This window comes from Polypterus senegalus, chromosome 18 (genome assembly GCF_016835505.1).
Source record: "Polypterus senegalus isolate Bchr_013 chromosome 18, ASM1683550v1, whole genome shotgun sequence".
NCBI lineage: Eukaryota > Metazoa > Chordata > Cladistia > Polypteriformes > Polypteridae > Polypterus > Polypterus senegalus.
This window is the reverse complement of record NC_053171.1, coordinates 44,321,279-44,336,161: the sequence shown is the minus strand read 5'-3', so window position 1 is coordinate 44,336,161 and position 14,883 is coordinate 44,321,279. Positions and strand designations below refer to the sequence as shown.

General features: G+C 40.1%; 1 protein-coding gene across 5 annotated transcripts in view; it reads right to left on the bottom strand.

The window, feature by feature from the left end:
* The window catches only part of LOC120519109 (estrogen receptor beta-like), a 122,117-nt gene that overhangs the window by 80,859 nt on the left and 26,375 nt on the right, over positions 1 to 14,883 (bottom strand). Inside the window, exons 1-2 of one of the 5 annotated variants that reach the window (XM_039742210.1) lie at positions 3,767 to 4,039; positions 3,046 to 3,274 (exon numbers count right to left, since the gene is read on the bottom strand). The exons of 1 other annotated variant lie outside the window; for it this stretch is intronic. In XM_039742210.1, coding sequence (XP_039598144.1) covers positions 3,046 to 3,106 — 61 coding nt within the window. In that variant the 5' untranslated portion in view covers positions 3,107 to 3,274; positions 3,767 to 4,039. Of the gene's footprint in view, positions 1 to 3,045; positions 3,275 to 3,766; positions 4,040 to 14,883 lie in introns of those variants that run through there. 3 more of the 5 variants (XM_039742212.1, XM_039742211.1, XM_039742214.1) reach the window with 3 other exon arrangements.

The following is a 14,883-nucleotide window of genomic DNA, read 5'->3' as shown; positions in this document are numbered from 1 at the left end:
ACAAAGCTAGTGAGATAGCTGGGTTGGGCAAAAGAAAAAGCTGGTCAAGACTCAGGTTTAAAAATGATCAGCTTAGCTGGCATCTGATGAATCCTCTTGCTTAACACCAGAGAAGACGGGCAATCACTCAGTCTCATCACAAAGACAAAAGCCTTAACACAGAAGGCCACAACATTTCTGTGAAGAGGTAATAAGCTGGCTTAAGCACCAAATGTAGTAAACAGGAATAAACGAGGAGGTAAAACATACATACATTACATACATACATACATTAAGCATTGTAAACGAACACACACCCCTGTGCACCATCACATACTAGGGTCCATCATAAACTGGAATATACAGTACTCTAAACCTGCATAAAATAGCCCAGCACAGACCAGGTAGCGGTACTCACCTCAATTTACTGATTTCCCCACATCTTACCCGAAATCCTTTTTTCCTCATATCTTTTCTCTCATTTACTCCTCACCAGATCTCCTTTTTCTTTTAATTTCTTCTATAAGCCTCGGTCTCTGTTTTATTTTTTTCCTTACAAATTAGCATTTCATCTTTTTGGACTTCCTCCCCTCCACTCCTGCCTTTTCATATTTTTGTTATATACTTCACCATTTCTTTTTTCTTTCAAGATGTGCTCCACCTGCTCTCCTCATTTTAATCTGCTACTATGCTTTTTTTTACTCTTTGTCACGGTTCATTTTTTCCCACAATTCTCCTCATGCTCATGCTTTTCTTTCCTCTGTGTGCCTGATATTTTCCTCTTACCTTCTCAGTTGTCAGCCCTACAGCTGCTCCTCACCCTTTCACCACTTTTCTTCTCTCATTTCTCTTAAGCCTCATTCCCATGTACATTCATTCTCCACTCACTGCTACTACCCTTCATTATAATAATATATTAGATAAGAAATGAATTGTGACTGGATCAACATTTCAACTTCCAGTTTTTAACAGATTTATATGTTTGAATCATCTCTGAACACATATTGACCACTTTTAAAGTGATTCTACTAAACATTTACAGATTTTGCTGTACATGAATAACTTTGCAGTTTTTAGGAATTAGTGAAGGAGAATAAAGAGCAGTAGAAAGCATGCCAACGTCTGGTCCTCCCAAGTCTAAGGTTCCAACCCCACTAGTGTGCGAGTGCCAGCAGGCTAACACGTGCACATGTGCTTGACGTTCAGAGGATGCTGGAGCTGTCATTCTTCTTCCTATCATGTAATCAGCTTCTGCAATTTGCCTCATGCTCAGCAGCCACGCCATCTTCTTGATCATTTTGCTTATGCAGCTTGATCTAAGAAAAAGAGGTTGGAATTGTCATCCCTCTTCTTCCTATCAGGTAAATGGATTCTGCAATTTGCCTCATGCTCAGTAGATCCAGCCCCAGTAGTTTGTGAGTACCAGCAGGTTGCATGGAAGGCAGGACGGTCATTCTTCTTCATCCTGTTATGTTATCAGCTCCTACAAGTTGATTTATTGTCAGCTGATGTCACCACTTTTCCTGTAAGCCATTACATAAGGCTGAACTGAAGCTTGCTATGAGAAGGACCCAAAGCCTAACTACAACATCAATTTAGCATCAAATTAGCCTCAATGGGCTTTAACAGCCTTTGTTTAATTGATTTGACTGTTTAAGAAGGCAAGAAAAAACTCCCTAAAATCTTGCAGGAAAAATGGAAGAAATCTTGGGAAGGCCAATCCAAGGTGGGTTGGGTGTGCAATGAGTGTCAAAAAATAGGGTGAATACAACACACAAAGCAGAATACAATTACGTGGCTGAGACAACCGGCACCACCAGTTTGGGGGTCTTGCTTCTTGCCACTTCTAGTTTGACTATGAAGACATTTGTTGTATAAGTTCAACTTCATTGTTTTGTTCTTCAAATAAAATTAACAATAAAAAAACAGATTGAGATCAAGGTTCAAGGCCCAGTGGTTCATAAGTTATTGCATGACAGACAGACAACCCTTAGCATTTTATATACAGAGTACTGTATATATTTAACAGAATATGGCCACCCCTCATTTCATTCCACACCTTTCGTCAGCTGACTTTCTTCTTCATTCTGGTTTCCAATACCTCCTCTTCTTTTCTCAGTACTGATTTATGAATTCAGTGTTCTGCTTTTGAATGCCATGTCTAGCTGCTGCTCCTGCATGATCTCTCTGTGTCTGCATGGGTTTCCATATCATCAAACTGAAGATGATTAGATTAACTGGCAAATACAAACTGGCTCCAGAGCAAGCATGAATCTGCCCTGTGAAGGACTGGTGCCTGTTTTCGGCATTTTGAGCAGTGCTGCTGGGATAGGCTCCAGACCTTTGTGACCCTTAATTAGAATAAGCAGGTTTCAAAATGTTGTTTTACCTTCCTCTCTCATTCTCGTGTTTCCCTCTCCACTCCTGCATGCTACCTTCTCTCTTTTATTACTCACTCTTTCCTTTTTTGTTTCGTCTTGTCAATACTTCTAACACTTTCTCTGTAGATTCCCTCCACCTCGATTCACCTTCTCCTGTCCTCCTTATCCTTGCTTGCCGTTCTTTAGGATTCTCCTTATAGTGTTTTGCACTCCCCACTTCATTATTTCCTACACTCTCCCTTTATTCCTTCTTTCCTCTTGACACCTGGTTTCTAGAATTCTTCCTCTCTACTCATCATGTTTTAACAAAGCATTCTTTTCATCTTTATTTTTTCCTTTTTACGTCTCTCTGCTACTCTTCCTGCTGCTTTTCATTTGCAGCTTGTTTTGTACTCCTTTTCCCCTTCTCACTACCATTTTACCATTTTTCTCTTTCGTTCTTCTTCTCCATTGTCACATTTTTCTCCTTGCTATTTACTCTTCAGTTCTGCACATTTTCTCTCTATTTACCTTTTAACCTGGTAAATATACACTTGATGACTAACAATGAAGGTTAGCTCCAAAGCCAAGCATCTTTTTTTTCGTCTCTCACTCAGAATCCTATCACACTCTGCCTTGACCTTTTGACTGCCTTTGCCCTAGTAACCTAGTGGCCCCTCATTCCACCATACAAACAACCACTTACTTTTCTCACCTCGCTCCCCTGCAGCAGTCTGTTGATGCTGATAAACCGCAAAGGAAACCATTAAAGTTGCCGTATAGCAGACAGTGAGGGTGGCTGCTCTTCCTTCTCATGCACCTCTTGCATTCAGTAAGCTGGATATCTGTGTAGTGTGCTGCTCCGGCTGGAATTCACAAAACTGTTTTTGGAATAACGAGGAGGCTGTTGGCATTCTGGACAAATGGAGCAGAACCTGCCAGATGAGAAGCAGAGAGCACATGGATGCTCAGTCCCTCTAAATAATACAAGTTCTGTGAATTATACCTTCAGCAGACTGGTCAAAGGTCTTTGTTCTAAAGTATTGCTGCTTATCAAGCTTGATCTGGACTATGCCAAGATAGCAGAAAGCCCCTCTGCCAGGTGTTACTCATCTCCATCAGTTGAGCGTCAAACAACTGTTCCTGGAACTATAACAGAAGACCCTTAGAAGCCCTGCCTGTTTACTGCAGTGCGCCGCTACACTATTTGCTGATACTTCCTTAATTCAATCCACTATGGGATGCCTGCCACGTTTCCAAAACTCCATTACACGCATTCAGCCAGCAGAGACAGACACAGATAAATAAAAATGAAGCCAAGCGCTCTGCACACCAGAGGTGCCGTATTTGCTGCACTCAACACACAGAAGCATTGGGTACTCCTTGTAGGCATGCCTTGCAGGTGACACTGGGGGCTTCGTACTCACCTCCTCTCCATACAGACAGACCCAGGCTTTCACTCTACAGCTGCTCCCCTTCTATCTAGTACACAGGAGGCCACTGCAAAACTGGAGTGTCCTTTGAACGCTGGCAACATGTGCACGGCTTTTGAAACTTCACTGGCCACTGCTCATTGAGAAGCAGCCAAAGTAAGTAAATAAATGAACAAACTAATGAACAAATGAGACATCTTGCTCTTGATGACTCGTCAGGCCGACCCACTTAAGGCCTCCCACTGTTGGCTTGAATTGTTCCAGTGCCAAGTCTCATTGACGTTCTTAAAAAAAAAAAAAAGACAGCTAGAATGAGCTGTGTCTGTGGGCTGTCAGCCATGTCAATGGATCCCATTGGTTCTCACTTGCATTATACAACTTACCTATTTTTAAACTTTGAGTCGCATATATTTTGCTGAGCCTTTTTATGACATGGCCTGCAGCCTTAGTCCACCTGACAATAGATATTTTTACTCTCATCACAAGCTTGTTGCTATTTTTAAATGTTTCTATGTATAGCTTGCTGCTTCTGCCTGGGTTAAAAGGTGCTGTACTAAAGTGTCACACTAAGAAGGAAAAAAATGTTATGGAAAATAAAGTGTTCCCTACAGACAAGAGCAAGGTACAGGTAGACTGTCACTAACATCCATGCTGGAACCATCAAACCTAGCCAGATTACTTCAGGGTCTCAACATAACAAAAGTGTCAAGGAGTAAAGCATACACGTACTGTACAAGGCAGCTAGGGAACACGCTTCATAGTGAGACGAGTGGTGCTCTAAAAAGTACAGAGTCAACTACGAAAGGTGAGATATTATCAAAGAAAGAAAGAGAAACCAACATTAGACTGGCAGAAGTGGCCCCAGAATGCATCCTGTCTGGTCTGGTATCAGACTTCTATATTTGTGCCAAAAAGAGACACAAACCCTCAGAATCTCTGGCAACAGCACAGGACTAAAGCTTTCTCCAATAACAGGTGCTGAGACGAAGAAGCCAGCAGACCACAAGCCCTCTGCCCGAGCAGTCACACTCACCAGTAAGGGTGCTAAACTGGCTTTCAGCAGACTTACCTGTAAAAACAATGGATCCGAGTCATAAGGTTCTTTATTACGGGTTTTGGGTGTGGTGTGTGAGAAAATGCAGAAATCTGCAAATGGCCCCTGTAAAAGTAACTGAATTCAGTTCACTTTAGTTTATTTTTGTATAACATTCTTTGAACTTACAAGCGTTTTCATATGTAAAACAACAACAGTAAAATACCAAACATCACAGAATGTAAGCTGCCAAACTCTCTAGAAAGAGCAACAGACTCAGACTGGCTGTCTCTCTCATGAGAGTAAAACAACACCAGAAGTGCCAGTACTCAAGAAGCTGGATTCTCCAGCTTATTGGTAATGGTGGGCATCCCAATCCACACTCAGAATACTCAGAGGATGAAGAATACAAAAACCTGATTACCGTATATACTCGCGGATAAGTTCTCCTCCGGATAAGTCGGGAATTGATTTTAATGTATAATTTCTGGTATTATATAATGTTGGTCGTATAAGTCGAATGCGGAAAACTCACGCTATTGGTCCAAGAGATTATGATATGCTAATGCCCACCTGAGAGAGTAACCACGGAGCACACTGCCTTTTTTTTCCTATGTATTGTGCCTACATGACCACATGGTAATACCCAAACTATTCCGAAGCAACGTTTGCACTGATTTGTGTTTTTTGCATCTCACATCCTCATACACTTTTATCAAAAGAGCATCCCTTATCTATGATGGAGTGTTCGATCAGAAGAAAATATGAAGGTGGTTTTAAATTAAATGTCATTGAAGTAGCGAAAGAAATTGGTAACTGCAACAAAATTCGATGCGCCTGAGGAACTGATGCGAGATTGAAGGAGGCAAGGCATTTTTGAACGGGCGCATAAGTCGGGGTCTGATTTTATGACAGATTTTTCGAGTTTCAAGACCCAACTTATATGTTGTTGGAGACTGTTGGGGGGGCGACCCGGCCGAGACACCCAGGAGGACCGGAGGAGGGCTCACGCCTTCCCCAGACCATGTGGGGGCGACCTCCCTGGTACCTTTGGGGACCACAGGTACAGAGCTTTGAAGCTCAAACCTGTATGGGCCCGTGGTCACCGTCAGGGGGCGCCCCTATGCCTTTGGAGCCCTGGACCTCACCACTTCCGCCACACCCGGAAGTGCCAGGAGGAAGAGGAGGAGGGACACCCGGGGATGCAGCCGGCACACTGGGGGGTGTCGGTGGAAGATTGCCAGAACACACCTGGAGCACATCCGGGTGGATATAAAAAGGGCCACCTCCCTTCATACAATGACTAGAGTCGGGTGGAAGAGGACAAGGTCTCTGGAGGAGGCCTGCCTTCTACAATGTGAATATATACAGTATATTAGAGACCAGTGCCTCCACCACCAAAAATACAAAAAAATATTGGCCAGTACCACCACTGTCTTCAAAATGACAACCCAATAAAAGCACTGAGATGCCGGACTCGCCAGGAAAAAAGAAATGATGGGTATGGTCAAGACGTGTGTGTGGACATACAAGATATCTGAAACCAATTTTGACAGGTCTGTAAATGTTAATATGCTTGCTAGGGATGCTCTGATCGATCGGCCACTGATATTCACTAAAAAAAGACTCGATCTGTAAAATGGCTGATCACAAAAACTGCTTTTCTAGAATTTACGGTAATTTAGTTAGTGCTCCTTTACACAAGGAATTAACGTCAGTTGAGGCAGCGCACAGCTTAATTTTTTTTTTGTTTCCTTTTGCAGCAAACTTCCTGCAGTGTGAACAAAGAGCAGCAAATAGAGTCTTGTGTTATCAGTGAACAAGAGGTGATTGCTATATTAGCTTTTACATTAAAGAAAGTGGAGTAATAAATTGAAAAAAAAGTGATTGGAGAAGTCGGCCTGTGCAGCTAAACAAATGGCAAGAAAAGCTACTTTAATGAATTCAGACCTTTTTATTTTGTCCTTTACAACGGACACCGCATGGGTTTGGACAGTGAGCATGTTTAAAATGCATTAGCTTACATTTCCAATTGGAAAAAGAAAAGATAAAGACAAGTTTGAAATTGCTGCTTAGTAAACAATACGTTTTTTTTAAAGATTTGTACTGTGTTTATTCTTTGTTGCTGTGTGTCATACACCATACGGTTTGGTAAGAAACAAGTACTAAGTAATTAAAACAGTATTAAATGAAGTAATTAAAATGCTCTAGAGCCATTGTTTATTACAAAGTGTAGTATAAGGTGCAGCTGGATACATTTCCAAAATTAAACTTCAATCAGAAGCTTATAGTGCTATCTGAGTGGATTTTTTTTAAATATAATTTCATGTTTCTCTATTTTTGTATTTGGTATTCCTATGATGCCTATAACAGTTCTATTCTAGCACTCAAAGATTTGTATTTGGCCCTTTTGGGGATTTTCATAAGAGGACTATTCTATTATTTCTATCAGAATGCTGCTGTTGTTATTGTACAGTTAATTTCCAGACTAGAGGTCTGCTCTGTGCTGATTTTTTCCTGTTCCCGTTTCAGAACAAAAAACAGCACCTCATCACTGTTGTTTCTATCCACTAAAATTGTGAAGAAAATAATTATTGACTCACAAGAAAATCTAGCAAAGGAAACCTAAATAAAGTATTAGTTATTATTCATAATTAACATAAATATGGGTTGATCAAAAAGGGGTACCCTAGAGTCCCAGACACAAGTGCACATACTGTATAAAGTCAAGGGTTCAAATCATGTGAAATTTTATTTCATAAATGAATCTTCCACAGGTTCTTCCTTCCAGCATATGAGTAACCACAATAATGAAACTCCTCCCCTGTCCTCCAGGCAAGCCTAAGCCTCTTACCTCCCACGGGGTGGTCACCTTTACACCACACCCAGGAGTACTCCTGGTGCTGCCACATTGCACCTACAGTATGAAGCACTACTGGGTCAGGTGGAAGACTCATAAAGTTGGGAGAACCATTCCCTGCAGCACCTCTTGGTGGCGCCATGGAAAACTACAGGACTGCCCCACGGCACTATAAATCCTGGTATGCTCTGCAGTTGTGGATCCGCGCATACCAACCCAGCAATGGCGCCACCCAGTGCATTGAAGATGCATGCAGCCTTGGTATGCTACCTCCCCAAGTCCATCCACTATTCTGGCCTCCCAGCCAGACAAGAATCATTGGTTGAATCCCACTGGAATGCCTGTCCATCCATGTTGGCAAGGTGAGCCCAGGCTAAGATAGCATATGTCCTGCCTCTGAATATTCACTGCTCTGGCCTACTGGCCAAGTAAGGGAACAGGGTCCATGTCCAAGAAAAACCTACTGTACTTTTATCATTTCTTGAAATATTCAAAAGGTACTAGCAAAACTAATAAGACTTTATGTGTGGGAACAAAGAGGAAATAAAATGTATTAAACATTACAATTGGAAAATTCAGATAATGACATTATTTATGACTTTTTGTCTTATATTTCTTATACTAAAGATTGTCCAAATGAAACTTCCCTAATTAAAAGTTCAATTTTTAATAACGTGTATGTTATATGAACCCAAGGCAAATGCATTCTGTCCCAGAGTGTCACCTAAAAGATCCCAAAAATCACCAAACTAAGGCCAGCATCTGTATGTAGCGCCCTAGTCACCACTCAGACTAACACTACAAATGTAGCTTTGCACAATGGCTTGATTATCAATATTGATCTCTTTTTTAGATTTGACAGGTTTTGTCTTTTTGACCATTGTAATGGCCAGCCCTGACACAGATAGACGTAGGACACAAGTTCAAAGCACACAGAGCTTTTATTTTCTTTTACATCTTGTGAGCAACACCTTCCCTGTTCCCACAATCTCAACAGAGTCCAGCACATGCACAGCACAATACAATACAATAAAATAAGTCTTCCTTCTTTTCTCTTTCTTGCTCCTCCACTCTCCCTTCGGCAAGCTTCGTCTTCTTCCTCCCGACTCTGGCTACACTTGCTCCACCTTGTCCTCTTAGTGAAGAGGCATCCCGGCTGGACAAGGACCCCAGTCGTCTGCGGCACAATCTACATGTTCAGTTTTGATGCTCTTTTTTAGAGTATCCTGTCACAAATTTACACTTCTTGAACTTTTTTGTACTATTTATATATTTTTGCTCCAATCTGATTTTACTTCCTTTTCAAGCTTTGTTTTTCTTTGCTTTTTAAGAGCAAGGTAACATTTGGTAGCTGTGATGTAAACCTTTGTAAGTTTACCCAGAAGGCCTTTGCAGTCGACTAATTTGCAGGCTTGTGATGGACTTTCTCGGAGACTTTATAACTCTGAAGGTTTTTCTGCCTGCCACTGCTGAATTCTCAGGCAAGTCGACACTTGGGTTTGTGCAGATCAGTATTTCTACTTTTAGTTTGTGTAAGTCTGCCAGTCATAACACATAGAAAACATTGAAAGATTTACATTAATTTTTCTTTTCTGAGTAAATAAGACATCATGATTATATTAATACAGTCATATGAAAAAGTTTGGGAACCCTTCTCAGCCTGCATAATAATTTACTCTACAACAACAACAACATTTATTTATATAGCACATTTTCATACAAAAAAATGTAGCTCAAAGTGCTTTACATAATGAAGAATAGAAAAATAAGAGACACAGTAAGAAAAGAAAATAAGTCAACATTAATTAACATAGAATAAGAGTTTTTTTTTTTCAACAAAAAAGGTAACAGTGGTATGCCTTTCATTTCCTAGGAACATCTGAGTACTGGGGTGTTTACCGAACAAAGATTTGTAGTGAAGCAGTATTTAGTTGTATGAAATTATATCAAATGTGAAAAACTGGCTGTGCAAAAATTTGGGTCCCCTTGTAATTTTGCTTATTTGAATGCATGTAACTGCTCAATGCTGATTACTTTCAACACCAAATTGATTGGATTAGCTTGTTAAGCCTTGAACTTTATAGACAGGTGTGTCCAATCATGAGAAAAGGTACTTAAGGTGGTCAGTTGCAAGTTGTGCTTCCCTTTGACTCTCCTCTGAAGAGTGACAGCATGGGATCCTCAAAGCAACTGTCAAAAGATCTGAAAACAAAGATTGTTCAGTATCCTGGTTTAGGGGAAGGCTACAAAAAGCTATCTCAGAGGTTTAAACTGTCAGTTTCAACTGTAAGGAATGGAATCAGGAAATGGAAGGCCACAGGCACAGTTGCTGTTAAATCCAGCAGGTCTGGCAGGCCAAGAAAAATACAGGAGCGGCATATGCGCAGGATTGTGAGAATGATTACAGACAACCCACAGATCACCTCCAAAGACCTGCAAGAACATCTTGCTGTAGATGGTGTATCTGTACATCATTCTACAATTCAGTGCAATTTTCACAAAGAACATCTGTATGGCAGGGTGATGAGAAAGAAGCCCTTTCTATACACACCCCAACAAACAGTGTCGCTTGTTGTAGGCAAATGTTCATGAATATCATCGATAATCTATGGGATGATTTGAAGCAGGCTGTCCATGCTTGGCAGCCATCCAATTTAACTGAACTGGAGAGATTTTGTATGGAAGAATGGCCAAAAATACCTCCATCCAGAATCCAGACACTCATCAAAGGTTGTAGGAGGTCTCTAGAGGTTGCTATTTTTGCAAAAGGAGGCTCAACTAAGTATTGATGTAATATCTCTGTTGGGGTGGCCAAATTTATACACTTGTCTAATTTTGTCATGATGCATATTTTCTGTTAATCCAATAAACATAATGTCACTGCTGAACTACTACTGTTTCCATAAGGCATGTCATATATTAAAAGGAAGATGCTACTTTGAAAGCTCAGCCAATGATTAATAAAAATCCAAAGAATTACAAGGCGTTCCCAAACATTTTCATATGACTGTATATTAATAATTACTTCATTCAGAGCTTTCATTAAAAAATACAAATTCCAAATACATAGAACAATTGTATCATTATTTTTGCTACTTGTTAGGCATCATAAAATGAGAAAGTGGTCAGAGCACAGCATGGTGGCTCTGGCTTTATAGTGACATTCACTGGTTGGATTTCTTGCTATTTCATGCTATTCAAACAGGCCACAACAGAAGCAAGACACACTCCCTTAAATAAAGGTGCCAGAGTGGTTCTTCAGAGCGATGCCAGAGGGGAACCATTTTTTGTTCCCAACAAACCCATCCACATGAAGGTTCCAGAAAACATCTTTGTTTATTTTGATCTATAATCTACAACAGGCTCCATACAGTAAATAACCATGAACAGATAGTAACAGATTTCTGAAATACCAGTGGGTCGTAATTTTAATGGGTCTCTTATTGCATACAATAACACAGGCTAAGTCCAGATTAACATAACCTGTTAGTGTCCTGATAGGTAGCCTACCATACACTAAATCTCCACAGTATGTTAATAAAGAAAGGAAAAACAGCTGCAAAAGGCATATCAGACTGTTAACTCCAATGTGAATTGAACAGTGTATGAGAACATGAGGGCAACCATTAAGAAAGATATTAGGGAGGCTTAAAGGAGGTTAGAGACAAATATAGCAGATAAGGCAAAAGATGACCCTAAGCGATGCATTCAGTATTTTAGTAGTAAAAGAACAGTCAAGGTGGAGGTGAAGTGCATCAGGAATAGTAACGAGGAATTTAAAACAAGACAGTGACATAGCAGATGTTCTAAACTTGCATTTTTCTGAGGTCTTCGCATGTGAAGAAGTGGATAACCTCTCAGTGGTAAATGAGACTACTAAGGAGGTACTGAGTGATTTACAAATTATAGAGGGAGAAGTGCTGTTCAGATTAAACAGTTTGAAATTAAACAAATCTCCAGGACCAGATAATATTTATCTTTGAGCACGTAAGGGGGTTAATGAATGCATATATAAACCTTTGATTCATATTTTAGGAAGTCACTGCACACTGGGGAAATTCTGAAGGCTTGGAAAATGTAAAATATATATAAATATATAAAAAGGGTGACGAGGCAAGCAACTATAGGCCAGTATGCTTAACAAGCATCACAGGTAATTCAATGGAAGGAATTATTAAAGAAATGACTGAGAAACACATTGCAAGAGTAGGAGTTTTTCTGAACAGTCAGCAATGGGTTCAGAAGCAGGACGTTGTGTTTTACTAACATGCTGGAATTCTTTGAGGAAGCAACAAAAGGATATGATCAAAGTGGAGCTTATGATATTATTTACCTTGACTTTCAGAAAGCATTTGATAAGGTGCCACATGAGAGGTTGGGCATCAATCTAAAATAAGTGGGAGTTCAGGGTGTTGTGTGTAGATGAGTGCAGAATTGGCTCAAACACAAGAAGCAGAGGGTTATGATGTGAGGGACCTTATCAGAATTGGCTGATGTTGAGAGTGGTGTTCCACAGGCATCAGTGCTAGGGCTGCTGGTATAAATAACAAGCTGGTTAAGTTTGCAGATGACACCAAGCTAGTTGGACTGACAGATAATCTCAAATCCATTGAATTGTTACAATGGTACTTGGACAGCATACAGGCATGGGCAGATTTGTGGCAGATGAAATTTAATGTAAGTAAATGTAAAGTATTACACATAGGAATTAAAAATGTTAGGTTTGAATACACAATGGCAGGTTTGAAAATCAAAACCTAATGAGAAGGGTTTAGGAGTCATAGTGGACTTATCAACTGCTAGACAGTGTTGAGAAGCTATTAAGAAGGCTAAGAAAATGTGAGGTTATATAGCGCCCTGATGTGTACAGTACAAGTCTGAGGAGGTTCTGCTCAAGCTTTATAACACACTGATGAGGCCTCATCTGGAGTAATGTGTGCAGTTTTGGTTTCTAGGCTTCAAAAAAACAGCAACACTAGAAAAAGTCCAGAGAGTGGCCCCAAAAGTGTTACTTTTCAACATGACTTTGTAATCTGTGCTGAAGGGGTTAGCAAGATGCAGAATATTCAGCCAGCAGCACTTGATCAGAAAATTACGAAACCAGCTTTAGCATTGCTCTGCTGTTCTCATCCTTCATGCCAATAAGCAAATTTAACATTGCACTTCAGGTTATTAAAAGTACACGCTGAATTGTCCCTTTGTAGAAAGTGAGGTTCAGAGAATGAGCTCCTGTGGAAATGAACAGTTTGAAGTGCTTAGCAGATTTAATGTAAAAAGCATTAATGGACATTACCAGTCTGTACTGCATGTTCAGTAGCTTACAAGCCATGTACTGCTAATTCTTTATTTTTCATCTCTCATGGTGCCATTTTATACTCTTGCTGTATAGGCCAGAATTACAGGAAAGCATTTATAATTCTAAATAACAAAACAAGTACTTCATACCTAATAGAATTGGATTAATGAAATGATAACACTAAAGCAGGAAGTCAAAAGACAACTGACAAAAAGCTTCAAGTGTAAGTAGAATATAAACAATTGAATTTAGTATTTCTTTTTTACAGTAATAGAACACTATTAAGAAATAAATTTGCTTCCAGTGACAGATCCACTCTCTTTCAGTTACATGAACTACTGGAAGATTGTCTTGAGTCCGGTATTAAGCATTAGGGATGCCGAGTATATGAAAGCATACTTGGCCTAAACCAAACTAACTGCAGTGACATGTGCAACCAAGAGGAGGTTGCTGAAGTCACACACCGTATATACGCAGAATTCAGTTGTGAGCAGTGATGTTGTCAGTGATCACAGGCATCTAGCCCCTGATCTCTGAGAGACCCCACATTCCCCATTCCAATAGACTTAGGCTTCCAGCCCCTGATCTTCGAGAGCCCAGCTACTCTTCCTTCCATTCTGCAATCTGACATGCAGAGATGACTGTGCAAATACTCCATAAAGGACCAAGCTCCCTGCCTACCCACCCCAACCAGATTATGGGGCTAAGCCCCTCATAAGTTCTAAAGCTAGTGATGCCCCTCACAGTGTTCTTTTGTTTTTTGTCAGTTCTCAAAAATACAGACATCACCTCAAAAAAGGGGTGCCGTGATGCAAAGAATTAAAATTTTTCCCCAGAAATGTACGTGGGACGTTCAAAAAGTTTCTGCACTTTTGTATTTTCATTGGAAACGGTGAAGGTGGGAAGAGTAGTAATTGGGCATTAAAAAGTTGGTAAGACGCTGGGAAAATTGCATCGAAAAACGAAGGTGACTATGTAGAAAAGTGATGTACTTTGTTTTTGAAATTCTTTACAGGTTCTTTTTTATGATTTGAAGATTTTAGACAAATGTGTTTATGTCGGGAGTCCAGTCACTCATTCAGAATGGTGCCATTGCTCTCATGTTGGACGGCATTACTTGACAGAATCAAACTCCCCGAGGGTCTTGTCTTTGTCGTCATTGCGACGTTGCGCCTCCTCTTTGCATCTCTGGTGCACTCTGGGAACAGATGCTTGCTCCTCTGTGCTGCTTTCAGCATTTTAAAAATTCTATTTTTTGAAATTCTTAATAAACAGTTAAAAAAAAGTGAGGAAACTTTTTGAACATCCCTCGTACTAATATGCCAATGTAGTTGCTTCAGCAGCTTTTACAGAAGCCTTCTGCTATACATGTGTTTGGCTCACCGGTCATTTCTTATATAACGCATATACGAGTACACTGTAATTCATATCCAGTATTGATTGAGGAAACCACAGAGTAATCAGCTTTCAGATGAAATGTTTAATATTGTTAACTGACAAATGTCCGAATCATGTTTGTACTTAACAGGTGACATTCACAAAGACCTGATTTCTTCTTGCCTAAGGATTCTATTGCTGTCTTTAAAACTTTTCAACTTTAAAAGAGCTGAAATCTTAAAAATAATTCGTAGGCTTTTAAATTCCTTATTGCTTGCACCTTTCACCATTTTTGATTCATGTTCAGCACAGACTATTTGCAGTTCTGATTTGTGGAGGTAACATTTGCTTTCTTAATTTTAACACAGCTGAATTATTTTCACACACAAACACTAGAGAACAGAGAGGCAGGGGAGGAGAGGAGTGGAACATGAAACATTTACTATGTCACACACATCCACATGGGAGGCAGTCTAAGGGCATAGCTTAAGATAATCAACAGAGATTGGGGTTGACAAACAGCACTTTTCTCCCTCTTTCTTAGA